Source organism: Solanum stenotomum, chromosome 6, assembly GCF_019186545.1.
Source record: "Solanum stenotomum isolate F172 chromosome 6, ASM1918654v1, whole genome shotgun sequence".
Lineage (NCBI taxonomy): Eukaryota > Viridiplantae > Streptophyta > Magnoliopsida > Solanales > Solanaceae > Solanum > Solanum stenotomum.
In genome coordinates this window covers 45,594,182-45,615,819 of record NC_064287.1, presented here as the reverse complement: position 1 = coordinate 45,615,819, position 21,638 = coordinate 45,594,182, and the positions used below count along the sequence as shown (strand labels likewise).

Sequence of the window (21,638 nt, the reverse complement as noted above, 5' to 3'; positions counted from 1 at the left end):
TAATAGAAGGTTATAAATGACACATATTAGGATAGCATGTTAGTTAGGTAGTGGGCATTGGCCTTGACTCACTTATTCCTTTTTACTATTTGTTGTATTACTCTTATAGTTTTTTTGTCCTTTAAGCTTGGTTATTATTTGCAATATTTTACACTTTTATTATTGTTATATCTTGTTATGACTATTGTTTAGGATGATTTGCCAGATTGTCTATAGTATTTTACATGATTATCTTCATTTCCGTTATTTCTTTGTCTATACTACTTTTGACTATTTTTTCTTGAGCCAAACAACCTCTCTATCTCTAAGGTGGTAGTAAGATCTACCTTTCCCATACCCTACTTTGTGGGATTACACTGAATCGGTATGTTGTTGTTACTCACATCTTACTCAGACATGACTATCTTAAGCTGTCTATCTACAATTTCAGCAGCTTGGTGTTTTATATTATATCATAGAAGAAGAAAACGTCAATTTAAGTACTTACAAATGCTGAAATACCAAGTATAGTCTTATCTGATACATACCACCCTAATAACTAACCTCAAATAATCCAGAATTGTAACTGTATATCACAAATACTATTTATGTACAAGTGTAGATGTTTATAGCCAAGGAGATAAGATATTATCCTGCTTCGGAAGCAAATTCGTCTACCCTATTAAACCAAATACTGTACATTTCTCATTGTATGAAACAAGAGACGCTGAAAGAGCTAAAACATCCCACCATCTTAATCGTTGAGGACTCCCTTCAATCGTAGTGGAAAGCTTTCGTATAGGTCTTTGAGGGCTGCATATAAGGGTTCTCCAGCCTTGGGTCTTTCTACAGTTCCAAGAAGAATGTCAGCTGTAGTCAGGTAAGGATCTCCATAGAATTGGAGATTAGTATCCATCCGTGTTGTGACGACATTCCCCTCAAGTGAGACTCCCACAAATGCACCTGAAACATACAAATCAAACCCCAAGTGATTTAAGCAGGAGGGAAGTTACACATTTGGCCGCTCAGCCAAAAATATACATATATTATACATTTGTCGGCTATTTTTTTGGGCAGGCCGCTATTTAAGTTAATTTCCTATTAAGAGGCAATCAAAGTACTGCTGATAAGTGATAACATACACTCTTGCAAGAGATACCCATAAGTGATAACATTACCTTTACTGCAACTGTAAGTATAGCATATGCCAGAACCTTTCTCTCCAGCTCGCAGATCTGCCTCCACAACTCTCCCAACTGGACCAGCTGCAGCACTGCAACCAGCACCAAGAGAAAAATGCATGCGGCTGCAAAATGTCTTCACGGCCTTAGAGTCATGTAACACAATAATGAAGTCCGTCAACTCACCTCCAATCTGTAAAAAGACGAAAATCAACCTTTTAGAGTAAGGATGAGGAGGACAAATTTAATCAAAAAGGCACAAAAAGACAATTCAATAAATATGTTCTTAACTATTCAGCTGCTTAGGAGAATTAAGTTTCATTCAATTTAGTCGACCAGATTCTTAGTTCAGGAAGAACAAAACAATGTTTGTCAATTAAGATAAAACAAAATGTTTATGATATGTCCATGAACCTTTGTTACTCCTCTACAACATAAAAGACCTTCAGAGGCCCAAGACCCAAGCTTTGCCAAAACAGAAAATGAATCTGATTAAGGACAAAATGTAATCACTCAATTCAACTGAATTCCTATCATAACTGTTCTATACTATCTGAATTGACCGCATTCTCAAAACTGAAGGAGAGTGTCATTAGCAAAGACCAATAATTTAGAGTATACCTGTGCACCCCATCCCAAACCGGCTGATAGTATAGCAGATGGTGCAGACCATGAGCCATCAGACCTTCGTGCAACCACCAGGCCAGAGCCAAATTTATAAGTAAGAAGCATCCCAGCTTTGGCGACCGTTAATATTGCCAGACCTTTAGCTCCTTTTAAAACTGCACCAGGTATGGACCTCTCAGGATTCAACCGAGCAACCTGTGCATTACAAGATTTAATTAGCATTACAAGGTAGAAGTTGCACGTTGGGGTCAGCAAATAATTCAGAGAAGAATTTGAAGACTCTGATTGCAGTAGCATATTCTAACACTACCATTCTTGTTCTAACCTTAAAGGAAGAGGGACAATGGAATATCATGATGAGCTCTGAGTGTGAGTGAAGAGAGAGCATTCACAATGAAACTAAAAAAAATCATCACTATTTCAAGTTCTTTGAATTTTGCACCTTTAATATGTGACTCAATTTTTAACTTGCACCTTGTTCTCTAATTTTTTTTTTTAATGATTACCCTCCTAACTTGTTTTAGCCCATTTTTATTTGTCTTGGCAGTGGATGAATTGACGCAGCATATCCAAGGGGAGGTTCCATGGTGTATGCTATGTGCAAATGACATAAGTATTGATTGATGAGACACGCATTGGTGTTAACAATAGGCTAGAGGTTTGGAGGCATAGACCCTGGAGCCTAAAGGTTTCAGTTGAACAGGACTAAGATAAAATACTAGGAATGCAAGTTCAGTGACATAACTCACGAGGAAGATGTGGAAGTGAGGATTGATACACAAGTAATCCCTAAGAGAGGAAGTTTCAAGTATATTGGGTCAAATACCAAGGAAATGGGGTGACGACGATGTTACAATCATATTGGAGCAAGATGGATGAAATGGAAGCTTGCATTTGGTGTTCTTGTCCGATGAGAATGTGCGACCAAGACTTAAAAGGTATGTTTTAGAGAGTGGCTGCTAGACAAGCTATGTCTTATGGGTCGGAGTGTTGGCCGATGAAGACCTAGCACTCACAGAAGATAGAAGATAAAAGTAACAGAAATGAGGATGTTGAGATGGATGTATGAACACTACGAGAGATATGATTAGAAACAAACATATTTAGGACAAGGTGAGAGTGACCTCCATGGTGGACAAGATAAGGGAAGCAAGGTTAAGCTAATTCGGACATGTAAAGAGGAGGTGCACAAATGCTTCAATGAGGAGGTGTTAAGAGGTTGACTATTGTGTGCCTGCAAACAAGTAGAGGCAAGCCAAAAAAGTATTGGGAGAGGTGATTAGACAGGACATGGTACACCCGCAGCTTACCAAGGACATGACCCTAGATAGGAGGATATGGAGGACGAGGATTAGGGTAGAATTGTAGAAGGTTAGTAGGTAGTCAAGCGCTATCTAGTTACACCCAATTCCCTACTACCAAGTAATTACTTGGCCAAATAAACATGTCAAACTATGTAATCACACCTAATTACACTCAAATCCAATTCCCATATGACTTTCCAAACATGCCCTTAAACTAAATATGGAGTAGGTCCGCCAATGATTGGAAGATATGTTGCACTATATCTCTGAATACTGAACAATCAAGAACTAATGTACGAGAAAAGGTACAAATTCATAAAAATAAAAACATCCACAAAATAGATTGAACAATACCCTAAATCAATATAGCAAAATGAAATAATAAGCATCAACTTACTCGATTATTTTTAGGGAAAAGGGTCAGAAATACCCCTCAACTTTGGTTTATTGTTTGACTTTACCCTCGCTGTTAAATTAAAGTTAAATTTACCCCTCCCGTTACTAATTTCACCAAAATTACCCCTCATTAAACGGAATCCCCAAAATTGACCCAAATTACCCAAATTTTTTTAAAAAAAACCCTATTTCCTATTTTTAATCCAATGCCCTGACCTGCCCCAACCCCTCTAGAGGATAATCCGGTTGGGATCTTCAAAGACTTCTCTGCAGATACTTTAGACACAATTTTTTGTTTTCTAGAATTAACAGCACCGACTTTTCTGACTCCTGCATCTACACCTCCTAAGATCTTAGATGAAGATTTTACCATTTTGAGCTTTCTCTGCTCAGGAGGAGAATGCTTTGCCAAAATAGATTTCATTTTCTTCTCTGTCTCTGGTGTAACTTGAGGAATGCAATTTCAGAGAGTGAACACTCTTTGGTGGCAGCGGTGCCTTTTTCTTTATCATTTTTGAGGGTTCAAGAGAGTGAACCTAGGAAGAAGGTCTTTGATCGACCACATTCAACGTCTTTCCCTGTCCTAGCATACTTCCTGGAGGAGCGGACGGTTTTTGATTGACCACAGTCACTTTCTTTCCCTCTCCCAGCGCACTCCCGGGAGGAGTAGAAAGCTTTTGCTCAACTGCAGTCACCTTTTCTCCCTTTCCTAGCATACTCTCCAGAGAAGCTGAAGAATAGGGAATCGGGTTATCCTCTAGAGGGGTCGGGGCATTGGGTTAAAAATAGGGAATAGGGTTTTTTTTTAAAATTCGGGTAATTTAGGTCAATTTGGGTCAATTTTGGGGATTCCGTTTAATGAGGGGTAATTTTGGTGAAATTAGTAATGAGAGGGGTAAATTTAACTTCATTTTAACAGCGAGGGTAAAGTCAAACAATAAACCAAAGTTGAGGGGTATTTTTGACCCTTTTCCCTTATTTTTATTTTGAGGTAACTCAGTTACTCAATAATTCATTTTTAATAAAGAGGCGACAGTAATTCCTACAACATCTTGTTGAAGATCACGCTTGCCATTGGATGTGATTCTCCTTCCACCCTTAGGTTTCAATTATTTTCTTTTTGCAAGAAAAGAAACAAAGAAAATACACACAAAGTTTCTTTACCTTTCATTGAATGAACTCTTTTATGGATTTGCAAAAACACAAATAGATTAGGCGCAAATTATAACAAAAAAAATAGAGGACAGGGTGCAGGTTAAAGTTGATACAGAGATAAGGTGTGGAAAATACAAAAACTTACAGTATTCACCCCAATAGTAACAAAAGGCAGAGATTTGATTCTTGAGGTTAAAACCAACAAAATCAAATAGACAAAACGCCTTAGTAGTAAAGAGAATTGACCTGTGCATACGTCCTCAATGTGTTTGATGACTTGTATATCTCATACTCCATAGATAAACCCACAGGAAGGTTCAACCAACCTCTTGTAGAAGTCCAATCCATAACATCATGCTTTGCAACCTGCACAGCGTTGCTGATGGTGTTGATGAGCACGCCTTGCACTGGGTCAAGCCTATCATAGCAGGTATCACACACTCTCTGGGGGTTCTTCTCCCGAAACTTCATGGGCAACAGGCTCTTCCCTTTTGTGCATGTCCTACAAAAAACTCCTCCACAAAACCGACAATGATGTCTTCCACGAGTGAATGCTGTGAAAGGCGCAGTGCACTGCATACAAATAGTTGTTGAACTGTCTGGAAGCCAATCTGGAGGCTCAGATTCCAACACATCCTTGTAAGCACTGTAGTTAAATGCACTTGGCTCAACTAGTGGTGGAGCACTTGGAATGTACACTGATGAATGCAAGAAAGTATCTCCATTCGTACCAGATCCAAGAAATGAAACATTAGAACTAGGTAACTGCGGAACTGTATTTGAAACCTGAACTTTATTCTGCCCAGTAACAATAGCAACTAGCCCAGTCAAGACGTTTCTTAAATTGACCTCAGGAGGACCGCTTTGCGGCACAAAGTTATATGGGTCATTACCAGAACCATAGTCCCTATCCAACACATCATCAGATTCAATCAGTGGGTACCCATGTGGATAACTGTTACCTGCAGCATGGGAATCTTCTGGGACTCTGCCCCATGAATCCTCATCAACTTCATCTTCAACAAATTGAAATTTCGCATTGTCTTTTTCCAAATTAGCAAGCGAAGAATACACAACTTTGCCTTCAAATTTCACCATGTATCCAGCATAATCAGAACAACAGATGGGCTACAAATAGGTAACACGACACCAGTCAAAAGAAAATTTAACAAATAGTAACCACTTTAAAGATCCCCATTCATCCTAATATGTTTATCCTTCTCTACATAGAAGGTTTTAAATTTTTAAATACCACAAAAAAGTTTTGTTAGACCCAATTTAACTCTTCTTTTCTTTTTTTTTAACTCTTCACACAATTTTATCCTCTATTCTATTCTTTATGCATTTTTACGAAAAAATATAAAACCAGATGTGTTTCTAAAAATTCTCTTAATAACTGTAGCAGGCAGAAAGCCTACAAGAAAATATGGAGGAAACTAATCCAATATACAATCAAACCAACTAAGCCTCAACCCCAAACTAAATGGATTCAGCTCCGATTCCAGTACTGGAATATAAATGAACTTATACACCAAAGGAGTATTCCATTCAGCCAGGAATGAGAACTTAAACATTGCTGAGAATTTTAAAAATGAAAAATTAAGCCACAGAACCAAAAATACCAAAAAGCATGTAATTTTATAACAAAACATATAGGGTTAAAGCGAGAAAGGCAACCAAATAGCAAACCGCAATAAAAATAAATAAATCCGGAGAAACAAAATATAGGGTTTTATAGCGAGAACATACTCGTTAGCTAAAAAAAAACATCAACTTACATAATCCGATCAAAATTCTAGACGAAAAACTCAATATTCCAGTTTCAATCATCTCGATACTTAGGGTTACCTAAAATACCCAAAAATTAAAATAAAAAATCGTACACACATAGACAGAGACAACCCTGAAGATTTAAGAGAACATAATCAATTTTGATGGAAGAAATTAGAGACAAAAAAAAGAATAAACTTACCGGATCTTGTTTGTTTGATGATCGGTGATCGGAGGAAGGAAGAAGGCGATAAGAGGTTTGTGGTTTCGTGGGTTCTCTGTTTGCTTTGGAAACCGGGTAATTAAGCGTCCTGTTTGGGTCTAATTTTTTTTAAAAAAATATATATTTCAGTATTCGTAGTTTCTTAAGGTACATACATTCAGGTGCACACAAAGAGATTTATTTATAACTAAATTCGGCATAATTAATACTTATATCACTAATATCCGTATAATGAATACATGTATAACTTTATAAGAAGTAAATTATTTACATATTAATTTTATAACTTATATGACATTTGATAGATAGACAAAAAATAAGTTATTCATGTAAGAAAATTAATATAACGCCTAAGTAGGCGTTTGGCCATGCTATACCATAACACGATATGGAATTGTGAGATGAAATCAGCGTTTGGACATGCAATTTTATGTTGATTCCATATCATGAGATGTGATTCCATATTCTCCAAAAACCATTATATGAGAATTTCATATTATGATTTGAGATGTTTTTAATACAAAAATTGATTCACAAATTTATATTTTGTTAAAACAACCCACATTTATATCTACTAATCATTTATTTTATATGTAAATACAATTTATAATCACATCATTACTTTTTAAATTTATTATTCTCACTGGCATAAAATTTATTATTGTCACCAACATATAGTCACTTTAACTCACACTAATCGATTGTTGAGTAATAAATTTGTTCTCTTCATTTACTCCAAAACCTAATTTATTACTTCTACCGTTTTGTATTTATTACAGCTTATAGTTATATCTATTTGAACAACAGAGCAGATCAAATTGATGCCGTGAAAATTGTCATAACTTGTGCAGTGTTACATAATTATTTTCGAGAATACCAAAGGACTGATGAAATATTTATGGTTTATGACAATAAAAATATAGTTGCGGATGATATTGACCAACAAATGGCTCAAAGTAACAATGTTGATTCGTCTTTTCGGTCACATAATCGAGAAATACAAGTTCAACGGAGGAAATTGTCCATACTATGTGAGAATATTATATTAAAGACTAGTAAACTACAATTTATGTTCAATTTTCTTATTGAATTAAAGTTAGATGAAACAATTACTTAAGTGAATAACAAATAACTTTGTAATAATTTATTTTGCAATTTTATAAATTTTTATTTATTTGGTAAGATTGAATAAACAATTGAGACTATTTTAATAAAATTTTACAACTTCTGAGATTCTTATGTTTATGAGAAAATATACAACACAAAAATTTCATATCGCATGTCTAGACAAAACTTCAATTTCATCTCATAATTCCATATTATGATTACATATCATGATACCATATCGCATGGCCAAACGGGCCCTAATACATGTATAAGTTATGAGAAAATCTATGTATTAGTTTATGTAGGATAAAAGTGGAATAACTAATTCGTGCATCCCTGATACTTGTATAAAACAATACATAAATTCACTCATAACTAGTCCCTACATTAATAATATCGGTATACTCTATCCAAGTACCAAACAACCCCTTATATTTTACAAAAATAAACTTGGATCATTAGAATCCACTGCAATCATCATAAAAGTTTTACGTATTTTATAAGATACATTTATATTTAAGATTTAAAATAAATAAAGCGACACGTATTTGCTACTAAAATTCAAACTATTTGAGGTAAACATAAAAGGCAATATTTGCCTAAGCTCCAGAGTCATCAGGCGTGATTATCTTATTAATATGATTTAAAACAATAATTATACTAGCACGATATTCTGAACACTAAATCAAGACATTAGTACTAATTCAAATTCAAGATATTCTCAACACCAAAAATGTAGAGGAAGATCTAAAAAACAAAAAAGATAAAAGTTTTATCTGTCTGTTCATACACGCTGCTTCTTTCCAGGTTGTATTTCACCGTCTTCAAGTGCTTCACCTTTGTCTTTCTCCATCTTCTTTCTGGTGAGTATTTTGTTTATTTTATGCAGCTCATTGGTAAGCTTCTGGTCTTTGTTTTGTTTCCTCGTCTTCCTACCATCCTGCATCTTCACTCCAAACTGGAATGCAGCTTTCGGCATTGCTTCCTTCTGCTCATTGTATGTCGCCCACTCCTCTTCTGTCTCAAAGTCCCAACGATGAAGCCGCCCCTTTGCCTACAATGCATCACAACACCAAAGAAAATTTAGAGTTGCATCTTCTGATAATCAAGTACAATTAAAAAAAAATAATGTAATTGATTTTCAGTTATGTGAGGCAATTGAAGTTTCCTTTACAGGGATCAAAATTTTGTAGGTTTCAAAAGGATGGGAGAAGGGTGAACCAAGAAATGACATGTGAAGTGGACATAATCTTCAGCAAGAACAGAATATCACTTACGCGTCCACCCATGTCCATTTTTGACAAATCAGCTTCATCATCACTGTCAACAACCTCACGATTGTACTCTTGGTAACCAGGATAGCACTCAGAATAGCTTTCAGAAATAAAGTTAGGATCCTTCTCTCTGGCATCTCTCTCTCTCAGTTGTAGAAGCCTCTGATCATCCCTCTTGAATACTGACCCTAGGCCTCTATCCTTTTCTTCTTGAGTCATAAACTGTGGATCCTGAAGACCGTCAACACCAGCTTGCACATCATAATTCTGCTGGAGATATTGCTCAGGATAAGCCACCTGTTCAGGATACTGATAATCTTGCCACTCTGGTTGGTAAACACCAGCTACCGCTTGTGCTTGCACTGCATCATATCCATTCTGGACAGATCAAACATATTCAACAATCAAAAGATGAATAATAGTTGCAACACATAGGAAAATATAATTACTGTAGTAAATACAGTAAAGTTGATACTGGACAAATACGATGGAGAGCATCCAATTTCTTCGTAGAAATGTAGGACAAAGAATGTAGGCAGATTTTGTCATAAAATATTGTTAAGCCTTTTAAACAGGAATGATCTAATGCCTTACGACTCAACTGACTCACCGCATGTTGCCAATCATGAGAAGGCTCAGATGGAGGTACTGGGCCATAGGCAGGTTCACTGAAATATGAGGTCCTCTCTTTGTTTCGAGGAGATTCTTCCATGTCCTCTGATACAGGGCTTTGACCCATATCTCCAGCAGGAATGGAGTAGTCAACACCTTCCCCTATGAAGATATCTTCTTCTTCAGTTCTAGCAACAGCAGGTCCCTGATCCTCTCTTCTTTCTGAATGGTTCTTTTTAGGAAGTTGTGCAGATGGATGCACGGTTTCTTTATCATTTTGGCTCTTTGACGCATCAGACTTCGATACTTCGTCATAACCATTGGATATAACTGTCTTTCCTGCACAATATTAAAAACTTCTGTCAGAACACAGAACAAGGAACTAGAAGTGCAGCTCCTTATCAATGAAGAGAGGAGATAACTCACCACCCACAAAGGAAAAAGAAAAAGGCAAAAGGAACCCCTCCTCCCAGCTCTTTATTAATGAATAGGAGACAGAAAAAGATCCAAAAGCCCAAAGAAAAGGAAAAAGAAGCAAAGTATAGTTTGCATGGGAAACACACAATAAAGACTCCAGAGAACCAAAATGCTTTTTTTTAGTCTCCATGGAAATACAGAATCATACTATATACCTAGTTATCAACTACCTTCACACCCAACGTGACATTTCCTTTAAGTTTCACCCTGTGCCCCGGTTTCAAAGTAGAATAACCCACATTCTGTCCCGGCTACAAACATTCTACTGTACTTGTTTATAGGAAACCAGGCCCAAACTCACTTCCGTAAGCAAGAATATTAATAGGCCTACCAAGGATGCAACGGCACCAGTCAGAAATTACAGCAAAGGTTCCCATATAAACAAACTGGATATATAAGAATCTACATCACATTGCCACTCTAATTACTTTCAGAAAATACAAAGGTTTAGAAGGCACAAACGCTAAGCACCTTTGCTATCTTTTTCCTTCTTCTTCTTTTTGAGAACTTTTCCTGATGATCCAAGACGGAGATAGGACATGATTTTAGCTATTCGGTCTAGAACAGAACCATCAACACTGACTGTAACCATTTCCTGGAAAACATAGATGAGATAACCCATTCAGATGGAAAATTCAGGAAGAAATTGCCTGACAGTAGTGGAATATGGGGAAAAGGGAATTACCTCGAGGACTGGACAGTCAGCTTTGCTTCTGTGTAGAGTTGTAGGAATATCATTGGAGTATCCACTATCCTGCAATATACACATCAATCATAAGTGAATAAAAAAAGAGACCATGAAAGAAACATACACACAGTAAATACAAGTGAACAAAATCGTTCTCATCTTCTTCACTATCCATATGACACATCTGATCACCAAACATTTTAGTAGTAAAATAAATCAACTTCAACGATTCTAGCATCTAACTCCCAACAACACCCTTTCCGCCTTCCTCCAAGAAAAAGAATGGCCTTCAGAAGGAAAAGACTATTCATCCCCGCCATACAAGCTAAACTCTAGTTTCCCCTCAACATTTTCCCTTCTTTTACTTGGAGAAGCAGGGAGGGGGAGACCCTTCGGGGTGGCCCAGTGGTTTGGGCTTGGGACTTCCATGCTGGAGGTCTCAAGTTCGAAAGCCCTTGCCAACAAAAGCAAGGGGTTTGCCTTTTGGGTCGAGCTCGTTGCATCGGGCTTGCCTAGTGCGGGTTACCTCTCCTATGTGGTTTGCGAGCTATTGCATAGGAGAGGGAGTTTTACCCTGTGCGCACCCAAAGGGTAGCGGCTGCGGGTTTCCCTTGTTATAAAAAAAAAAAAAAAGGCAGGGAGGGGGGGTTAAGATAGAATATGGTTACAACGATGCGCCCTTGAGAACATCAGCAGTTAACAAAAAAAGAAAAAAAACTATGATCCAATATAGAAATAGAAGCTTCTTAGCTACCTATCACAAGTACAAAATTTTGTTTACTATTATATCTCAAGTCTAAGGGCACTATAAGAAAACTCAACCAATGGTCTGTGAAATAATTCCTTTTCAGGCAAGTAGAACCTAGCATACATAACATAAGAGCAGAGTAAGTATAAAAGGGAAACATACCATATTAAAAATAAAAGCCATCCGTCCAGGAAGAAACATTTCATTGGTCTTTATAACAGTCTGAGGCTTGATTATCCATTGGTATACTGACTGCAACCCAAAGCTTACTAGTCACTCTATTGAAACATAATAACACCAAGCAACAACTACAAAATATTTGAGACAATAACAATTGAAAGAGTTAATGCACCTTGGCAGTTGCAGTGCGGAATGACAATTGATGATCTTCCTTTACACCTCTATTAGCAAAAGGGATAAATAGAATGATTAATCGAACATTTTCCAGCAGCATTGCTTCTTAGACATGGTGTTTAAAAGAACAATTCACTAAATATGCTCAATACTTTGTATATACACAAAAAGATGTTAGCAGAGTGTCCGTAAATCAGGGTAATCTATGGAAGAACATATACAGGAGCATCTACGTAAAAAACCCCTATCTAAAGCTACTGTCTTATCCAATGGGAGCTACACATGGATCAACTTTATTAGCTGAAAATTACTAACAGGCTCTTGGAGGTCAGTTACTTATGCCTGGGCTTGAAGTAAAGGAGTCATACATACAGCTAAGCAATAAAGTAACCTAGTACTTACCTAGGTTTTCCTTCAAACGCCTCATCTCCAGCTTCTGGCTTCTTATCTATTTCACTTCTCACTTTGTGAAGTAAAGCATAATCCAACCCTTTCACCAAATGTGTATGTTCCACATCACCTGATATACAATCAGTCAAAACAAGGATTGATTAGCTGAAGCCATATATCAAGAAAACTGCTGAACTGAAATTAACTAAAAAATGTTCTTGTACAACCACAGACTATACAAACCTCCAAGATACTTGCTCTTCTCAATAGATAATTTCTGAGCATCAGCAGAGCTGTAAAAGTTCAAAACAAGAAAGTTAGAACAAAATTAAACCCTTATTCGAAGAAAAAGAGAAATGGGTGTTTCGGGTTTTTTTTTTTTTACAGGAGATCAACATTCCCGGGAGGAGCAACAGCATGAAAACCACCGAATTCAGTGAGTTCATAATCAGGATTTTGATCTTCTCTCCTTTCTTTAGCTCTGTCTCTGTACTTTGGTAACTCCGGTTCTTCAACCTTCTCTTCTCTGTAACAAAAACAATAGAAAAATTCCCAATTTTTCAGCAAATTAAAGAAGGATCTATTGACATTTTACACAATGGAAGATGAAAGAGAGAAACAAACTTGTTGCGACGAACAATCTTTTCCTTGTGATTTCGCTTGGAGGAAGACATGGTTGAGACCTTATTCCCAAAAAATCCAGATTAGGGTGAAACGAGCGAGGAAGACAATCAACCTCATATAAACATCCCATAAGACTAAAATAACCCTCACTTGCTACTTTTTATTTCGTTTTCTGGGTCGCTTCAGTTCAACATTTATATATTATCATTCGATTAATTGATATTCGATTTGTGAACATACTAAATTGATAATCAAATCAATAAGATATTTACTATCAATTTTGAGAATATAATGAGCGCGTTTTTTATTTAATCGATAAGAAAATGGTCATATTTATTACCTTAAAAGCATGAACTCCTAACTTGAATGTTAAATTACTATAATATCCCTAACTTAGGTTGTAACTTTTCCGATGAGTTGTGATATATCTGATAAGTTGTAACTTTTTTCAAATGATTGTGACTTTTCCGATGAGTTGTGACTTATCTGACAAGTTGTAACTTTTTTCAAAGGGTTGTGATTTTTCAAAGAGTTGTGACTTTTTCAATAAGTTGTGACTTTTCCAAAAGGTTATGACTTCTCGAAATGGTTATGATTGTTCAGATAAGACACGAAAAATACTTGTACATACTACCCTTTGTTGACTATAAATAGAGGCGCTTCCTCTTATTTTTCAACCACAATTTTTTTTAATCTACTCTTCTTTTTCTTGCATTTTTAAAAAAATCGTGTAATTTATTGTTGTTGAGTATTCGAATTTTAGCGAAATATGAGGTACCACTATTCTGATTAAGTAAGTCGTTCTATCCTAAGAGGGTATATTTATTAACATCGAGTACTTAAGGAAAATAATTCTGATGATACAATTATTAATTTTTTGCTTAGTATATACATTAGTATGTAATGTTCCAATATATGAAGTTAGCATGATGTAGTCAAAATTCATTTGTTTTTGTTAAAAAATTCTCTTATGATGTATATATATGCTTCTGAATATCTTTTTCCAAAATTATTAAACTTCGCAAGAGTTAGAGAATTGTCACGATTTGTATTTTGATGCTCAAGACAAAAGAATGACTTTATTTCAATGCTTCTTATGTGATTTAGATTATCAGGAAATTTGCATCAAAATAGTTATTACTATATAAACATTGACCTTTTGTTTTACTGATTTTACTATTTCTTGATATTTCAGTATTTTCAACGAAGAAAAGTTCACATGACTTGTAACAACGTCAGTTGAAGTTTGTATTAGTTTAATTTTTATCATATATGTCACGAATGTGGAATAAATATATATTTAAAAAATAGTAACATTAATTAAAAGTCCTATTTATTTATGTAAGTATTAAATTTATTAGAAATTCATCTATTGCACATTAATTCTTTAATTATAACATTATAAATTCTCTTAGTTATTACTAATTATTGCAAACATTATTCACATTATTCACATTCTTTTACATTCTTTAGTTATAATATTATGAATTCCCATAGTTATTACATTAATTATTTCTATCTTTTATCTTTCTTTATATTAACTTTTTATCAATAATTTTTTGTATTATTATACCGCCCCTATATATGTGATAACACGGTGTTGTTATTTTTCCTTGGACGAATCATACTTGATTGAATAAATTGAAAATCGTATACAAGTATATGAACTATATCTTTGTTGGGTGTAAGATAAACAAGTGATTATATACATGATTTCATAGATAAAATACATTCTTTAATTTTAATTTGTAGTTTCTCTGGTAAAAAAAAAAGAAAACATTTCTGAGTTAACTATGGACAATCAGATAACTATCTTTAGTTAATGTACACAGTCAATCAAGAAGTCAAATATGAGAGCCAACAACAAGAACGACATCTATTATGTTATAACTTATAAAATAAAAATTAATATACAAAAATAGTTCTAAAATATAAAATGTAGTTGTTCTCCACATGTTTATATGACATCTAAACAGATTAACGTGGAATACACGTGGAAAACACATCTGGTTAGATCATAAAAATATACACAACAAATATTGTCTATGAGATAATATTAGTGAGATACGACTAATTACATGATTAAACCTCATTAAATTGAAATAAATATATAAATTATTTAACTAATAAAAAATTTCATTGACTCTCTTCATAGTTTCGCGTGAATAAGATATATATATATGACAATCCACATTGAACATTCACAAAAGAATCTGCAATATTATTTTTTGCAAAATTTATTATTCAAATCTTCGCTTAAACTTTCAGAATTGATAATCACGTGCAACGCACGTGTCGAAAAACTAGTGATCATATATACACGATATCCATAAAATAGAATTAGTAGCAAAAATATAAGTGCAACACAAATTTCTGTATTGCTCACTTTTATTTAAGACATAATTATTTAGTTTCTTTTAAACACTTCTGCAATAAATTGTGGAAATGATATTAATTGTCTGTCTTTGTAACAATCAAATCTAAAATTGAGAAAAGAGAAGGTAATACTAGTATGTGTAGAGAATAAAGAAGTGAAGAAAAATATAGAGAATACTGTCACGCCCCGAGCCTACACCCTGGACGTGACCGTCACTCAAGAACCATTACTGGCCCCAAGCGAACCCTTGGCCTGGCTTAACTCTTAGCGGAAGACTTACTTATAATACAATAAAGTCAAATGGAAGCTTTATTCAACTGTCTCAAAGATAAATTCAGAACAGTTTAAAAGTAAAACACTCACTAGCCAAAGTGGCAACGCAAGTCTCAAACATCAATAACTGAAATGGAAAAGACTCATGAACTAATACTGTCTATTTATCTATGAAGCCTCTAATACTACAAGGGATGTCGGGACAAGACCCCCAATCATCCTAACAAACTGAAATGACAAAACATAATAAAGGGATCCTCCGAAAGCAGAGAGGCTCACCAAACAACTCTGGAACTCAACTGGATCAACGAAGCGTTGGATGTTGATCCTGGTCACCTGTATATGCATCATAAAAGATGCAGGCCAAATGGCGTCAGTACATGAAATGTACGAGCATGTGAGGGGAAATCTAAACAAGACATAAGCTTGAACTGAAAATGAAGAAACACTTACCTCGTCTCAACTCAACTTACTCAACTCATTTCAATATAAAACAGTAGTAAAAATGCATTATAAAGAAAAGCTTTTAAAACAGTAGATAACAACTTAATGTATTAGAAAATACAATATACTCAGTTTGTATGTAAGAATACAAAATAAACTTTGTTTGGATATGAAAATACAAAATAAACTCTGTGTGGGAGGTTCTCTAACCGACAACCATCACTATGAACTATTTGATGATACAATGTCTAGCCCACACTGCCAGAACTGTCCTATACTTTGTCGGGATATAGAACCTACTACTAAGTGGATCCACTACTCTATGTTTAAAAGAAATAAGGAATCATCTAAAAAGTATGACCCTTTCTACCCACGTTGGCAACATGGTTTATGAGGACTTTGAGTTATCTGAACTCGTCCTCATATCGGTGCTCAATACTACTCCTAAAATGTAACTAGCTCATATATTTAAAAACATAACTCTTTCTGTGGTTTGAGATTATTACTTAAAAAACTCTCTTAAAAGAGATGGTACTCAAAATTGCTCGAAAAAACTCTTTTGGAAATCGGTGTTTCCTCTCATCTTAAATGTGAAAACATTTACTCTTGGGAATAATCAGTTCCCATATATCATTTTAAATAAAATGAACTCAACTATACTCTTCTCTAACTCAAGTGCTCAAGTCTTAAAACAAGTTTAAAATGATTGTAAAAGACTTATTAAAAGACTCGAAAAAACTCTCAAGACTTGACTCTTAGCTCTATCTTGAATTTGAATTATGGATTCAAGGGTTATGATCTCATGATATGAATGATCTCTCGATGTTTAGATGTACCTTAGAGTGTAGAAATCAATTAGAAAACATAGATACGATTCAAGGGAACTCATACAGAAAGAAGGTCTAAAAAGTAGGGGACTTGACGACCCTGGTGCATTGAGTGGCGCGGGGCGCCAGACCCTGAACTACATAAGGGAAGTTGGGGTGCACTGAGTGGCACGGTGCCCCAGGAGCTAACCTACAAGCCACTTCTTGTGGCGCACTGTAGCCCCTGCCCTGATTTGCCAACAAATTTTCTTTCTCGTTTTCTAATCCCAATTCGCCTAGAATCGAATAGTTTCTTCCCCAATCACTTAGATTAGAATACCCAACCAAAGTACACGATAACCTACTCAAAACAACTCTCAAATCACCAACTTTCAACTCAAGAACTCATCAAAATTCCAATAATCAAGATTACAAAAGAAATTTTAAGAGAACTCATCAAAAACTCAAATTCTTCAACTTTCAAGAACAAAATTGCACTTAAAATAACATGATTGGCGTGTGGGTGAATGAACCCAACACTATGATAACTCACATACCTCTTAGGATCGAATCCTTGACGAAAATCCGCAACAAAACTCAAGAATCTTGACGAACGCCTTGAACTTTTCTCATTTTCTCCTCTTCTTGAACTCCTTTCAAAACCCTAAGCGTAAATTGGTTTGGTAAAATTGAACCAAATCAGTTTAGACCCCTAATTATTTACTAAAAATGCTTAAATCTGAAAGGGTAAGAAAAAGACCAAAATACCCCTCATATTTTCGGGTAGCTTTTCTTAATTGGACAACCTGACTTCAAACGGCCATATCTCTCTCATACGAGCTTGAAATTTTGCAAACTTGGTGGCGTTGGAAAGAGGATTCCAAGACCTTTTATTTGATATGTTGTGGTCCACATAACTCATCATGTACTGAAAGCTATGATCGTTTGAAGTTGACCCAAACTCATAACTTAAGCATAACTTTCCAAAATTTTCAATTTGACTATTTGCAACTTTTTTCTTTCTAAATTTAGCTCTTTCTAAGGCGGGATGTTACAAATACAATGTATGGCTATTAAGCTATTCTTTCTCTTGATTGCACAGAACAATTCAATAAGCATATATATATATATATAACTAGAGTCCTTGGAGTTGTGGTGATGAACAATGCCAAGCTTGGTTCGTAAGGCTTGAAACGGAATCTCCGGATGACTTAGTGAATATGTCAACCAATTGAAGTGCCGAAGGGATAAACTTGGTAACCATAGCTCCTTGGATAACCCTTTCTCGCACAAAATGATATTCAAGTTCCACATGTTTTGTCCGAGCATGCAAAACTGGATTATACGTGAGGTTATGTTGTCCGTGAAAAGCAGTAGAGGACGAGATACTGAGTTGCCAATGTCTTTGAGCAGTTAGGCCACCCAAGTGATTTCAATAGCAAAAGACGCTAATGAACGATATTCAGCTTCAGCGCTAGACTTCGCCATAATAACTTACTTTTTTGAAGACCAGCTGAAACAATTAGATTTAAGAAAAATACATAAGCCTGATGTGGACCGTTGAGTTAGGGGACATCCAGCCCAATCGGCGTCAGAAAATCCTACCAAGTTAAGAGAGGACTTGGTGGAGATGCGGAAGCCTAATTTAGATATACCAACAATGTATAGAAGCGTACATTTGTCGCCAGATCAGTGTATAGTTGTGGGGCATTGCATAAACCGACACACAAGGTTAATTGCATAAGAGATATCTGGACGAGTGAAGGTCAAGATTGTAAGGCTCTGACGGCATTTTGATATGCAAAAACATCAATGTCCTGTGAACTAGACAAATCATAGAGAGTATGTGTTTGTGAGAGAGGGGTCTAAATATCACATGCGCCCAACATGTCTGTGCGTTTAAGAAGATCAGAGGCATACTTGCTCTAGCTTAGGAAGAGGTGAACCTTAATACCAAGGAAGTAGTGAAGGGTTTCCTTATTTTTCATGGCAAAACACAACTGAAAGTTAATGAGCTTAGACATACTTTGTTAAATTAGGTATTAGGCCAACTCATAATCCAAAAGTTAGCTTAAAGGGAGGAAGATTGCCCAAGCCTTATAAAAAGTTCATCCATCTCATTATCCACCAATGCGGGACTTTTGTTATTCTTTAACAGTACCCCACCTCACGCCCAGTGCTTAACATCTGGAGTGTGAACAATTTTTGAATTTTGGGGGACCTAACATTGGATAAGATGGACCCTGACTCTGATACTGTGAATAAAATATAGAGAATACAATGTATAGTTGTTAAGCTATTCTTTCTCTTGATTGCACGGTACAATTCAATAAGCATATATATATATATATATATTTGGTCCTATCTATACCTACCTAACCAAATAGAGTTGGATTATACAAATCCCTAGTGAATGTAAGTAGGCTAGAACGTTAGGACTCCTTAACTGACTCTAATCAAGTTGTCTTACAAGAAGGTGTCATGATAGAGAGGTGAAGAGTCTAGTTTGTGTAAAGTAATACCAAATATTTAAGAAATATGATTGGTAAAATGTTAAAGTCATTATTGTATATTTTCTATGATCACGCATATAGATCCCTCTGTATGTAAGGTCCGTAGAAGGCAGGTGTGGAAAGGGTTATGGAAATTTGAAAAATGACAAGCTCCAGAAGAATTTATACGGACCACTAGGAAGGTTCATAGATGGTTTTACGGTATGTAGGAAGTGATCATAGAAAATATACTTAGTAGAATTTTTTATTCACCTCAGATTTTACGGTTGAGACCTACGGACTATAGGCATTGTGAAAAGTTAGTGGAATTTTGATCTTAGTACTTGGTTCTATGGATGACCAGGATCGTCCGTAGAAATTTGTACGAACCATGGGCCGATCTATAAATATTGTGCGACCGTTTTTTATTCAAGGTTATTTGGGTCTTTTTCTACCCCAAATCCTTGAAGATTTTCTCTCCAAGGATTCTCTCAAGAAGATTAAGGTTCTTCTTGAGATTTACAATAAAGTTTTTTTAAAAATAGAATTAGGTCACAATGCAAGAATTTGGTTATTTCTTAATTAAATATTAAAGAGAAGATGATATCTTGGTATTTAAATTCATATCGTTGAGACGTCAACTAAATTTATCTTTTTATGTGTTTATATTGTAAAAAGTCACCAAAAAATATATTGTATTAAGCTAACTCAAAAAAATAAAGAAATTTTATATAACCAAAACTTTCAAATACCTTGTTATAGTTATAAGAATTTATGTGAATATGTCTTTTGAAACTTCTTGTTTACTATGTGACCTAATTTCGTTTTAAACAAACTTAATTTTCTTTTTATCATGATTTTTTAGAAATTTATCGAAATAACACAAATTAATTTAACTTTTTTCATCCTTCAGAAATTAGAAATTGAAAAAATTGGTCCTACACTTCCTAAAAATTGATGGAGAAGTCAAAACGGGCTATTGTTGAGTAAATATTTTATAAAAATAATTAATTAAATATATAAAAAGAATATGGTGAGATATCCCTTTGTTGGATGAATGCAATAAACAAAATGCAAATGATAAGTAATTTATAATTACATTTTGTCTCTTATTCTTTTATCTTTATTTTGTCAAATTTACTTTTACTGGATTACACATATTGATGAGTCCACAAATTGGACTCATTTAGAGCTATATTTTAATAGAAATTGTGTTCTCAAATGCTTATTTTATCTCAATATCTGATGAAAATCATTAAGTTTCAGGTATTTGAAGTTTGAAGGAAAGCATGGATACTACGTCGCAAAAAGGAACGAAAAGGCTGAAAAGAACGAAGAAATGAAGGCTTGAGGATCGCCGAGTCCACTTGGCGAGTCGCCGAAGGGTCTTACTTCGCCTTTTGTTCCAGTGTGATGAGCCCTGAAGGAAATGATCAAGTCGGCTGAAAAAGGGAGCAATCGACACATCATCGAGAAGTTTCGCGAAGCAGTACCATGTCGCCTAATGACCCAGAGCACGACGATGCAAAAGGCTGGTGCAAGACGGTGATGAACTACACTAAAGGGCGAATCACCGAGTTGATCGGTGATTTCGACTAACGACGCCGAGTGATCCGTTGCAGAACAAATCTGTGAAAACTATAAATACTAGTTAGAGTTATAGTTTTAAGAGTCGAACAATTATTATAATTTTCATATAGAATAGTACTTTTTGATATTTTTGCTCTAAGTTTGAGAGGGTTTTGAAGACTTGAAGATCCAAAGGGTTTCATCTTCAAGATTTGGATTTGGGTCTCTTGGATTCTTCAATTTTGGCCTGTATCAAGACTTAAATCTTCATACCCAGTTGAATGCGAGCTCCATTTGGTATAAATTTCTATCTCTTATACATGTGTGGCTGAAAAACCCAATTCTTGGGGTGTGATTTTGCGAATATGGGTTAAGATAATTGTTGGGTCTTGCTTGCTGATAGTTTAATCGTAGTTTAATTGTGATTTCGTTTAGTAGTTGTGGATGAGTTTAATGAATTTGTAGTTGCAAATACAAGTTTATTTATGTGTTTTCGGCTTGCTCGAGAGAGAAGTCGTAAAACTAAAACTACTAAATTGATGGTCGGTGGGAGTGGGTCGACATGAGGTTCAGCTCGAGAGAGTGAATCCTAGTCTCATTCCCACACACTCAGCTCGAGAGAGTGAGTGGGTTAAGGTGTAGGCTGGTCTTCATGCAGCAAGTGGGTGTCCGAGAGGAATGCATTTGAAACGGGGTAAGTTGCTCGAGAGAGAGCTTATTCCCCTTAAAGTTTAGCCTAGTCACAATTATTCTATGAATCTTCTATCG

General features: G+C 35.4%; 3 protein-coding genes across 3 annotated transcripts in view; all 3 read right to left on the bottom strand.

Moving 5' to 3' along the window:
* LOC125868801 (protein ABA DEFICIENT 4, chloroplastic-like) overlaps window positions 1–238 on the bottom strand; it is a 1,952-nt gene extending 1,714 nt beyond the window's left edge. Inside the window, exon 1 of the mRNA XM_049549356.1 lies at window positions 225–238. Coding sequence (XP_049405313.1) covers window positions 225–238 — 14 coding nt within the window. The remainder of the gene's footprint in view (window positions 1–224) is intronic.
* A 311-nt stretch (window positions 239–549) lies between these two features.
* LOC125867020 (uncharacterized) lies at window positions 550–6,764 on the bottom strand. The gene is made up of 5 exons (XM_049547439.1): window positions 6,615–6,764; window positions 4,889–5,770; window positions 1,782–1,982; window positions 1,158–1,353; window positions 550–942 (listed from the first exon to the last, which is right to left on the bottom strand). The coding sequence occupies exons 2-5, from the start codon at window positions 5,738–5,740 to the stop codon at window positions 734–736; spliced, it is 1,458 nt and encodes a 485-aa protein (XP_049403396.1). The 5' UTR covers window positions 5,741–5,770; window positions 6,615–6,764; the 3' UTR covers window positions 550–733.
* A 1,572-nt stretch (window positions 6,765–8,336) lies between these two features.
* Window positions 8,337–21,638, bottom strand: part of LOC125867017 (suppressor of mec-8 and unc-52 protein homolog 2) — a 460,057-nt gene continuing 446,755 nt past the window's right edge. The window contains exons 2-12 of the mRNA XM_049547437.1: window positions 12,910–12,976; window positions 12,671–12,811; window positions 12,529–12,578; window positions 12,298–12,415; window positions 11,894–11,942; window positions 11,704–11,793; window positions 10,791–10,859; window positions 10,577–10,700; window positions 9,627–9,967; window positions 9,020–9,394; window positions 8,337–8,796 (exon numbers count right to left, since the gene is read on the bottom strand). Coding sequence (XP_049403394.1) covers window positions 8,527–8,796; window positions 9,020–9,394; window positions 9,627–9,967; window positions 10,577–10,700; window positions 10,791–10,859; window positions 11,704–11,793; window positions 11,894–11,942; window positions 12,298–12,415; window positions 12,529–12,578; window positions 12,671–12,811; window positions 12,910–12,959 — 1,677 coding nt within the window. The 5' untranslated portion in view covers window positions 12,960–12,976 and the 3' untranslated portion in view covers window positions 8,337–8,526. The remainder of the gene's footprint in view (window positions 8,797–9,019; window positions 9,395–9,626; window positions 9,968–10,576; window positions 10,701–10,790; window positions 10,860–11,703; window positions 11,794–11,893; window positions 11,943–12,297; window positions 12,416–12,528; window positions 12,579–12,670; window positions 12,812–12,909; window positions 12,977–21,638) is intronic.

Excerpts from the sequence above, each read along its gene's own strand:
- LOC125867020 (XM_049547439.1), bottom strand. The coding sequence starts at position 5,740 with ATGGTGAAATTTGAAGGCAAAGTTGTGTATTCTTCGCTTGCTAATTTG. Across the intron at positions 1,983-4,888 it reads CATTGAGGACGTATGCACAG|GTTGCTCGGTTGAATCCTGA; the intron begins GTCAATTCTCTT and ends TGTAATGCACAG. Across the intron at positions 943-1,157 it reads TACTTACAGTTGCAGTAAAG|GTGCATTTGTGGGAGTCTCA; the intron begins GTAATGTTATCA and ends TGTATGTTTCAG.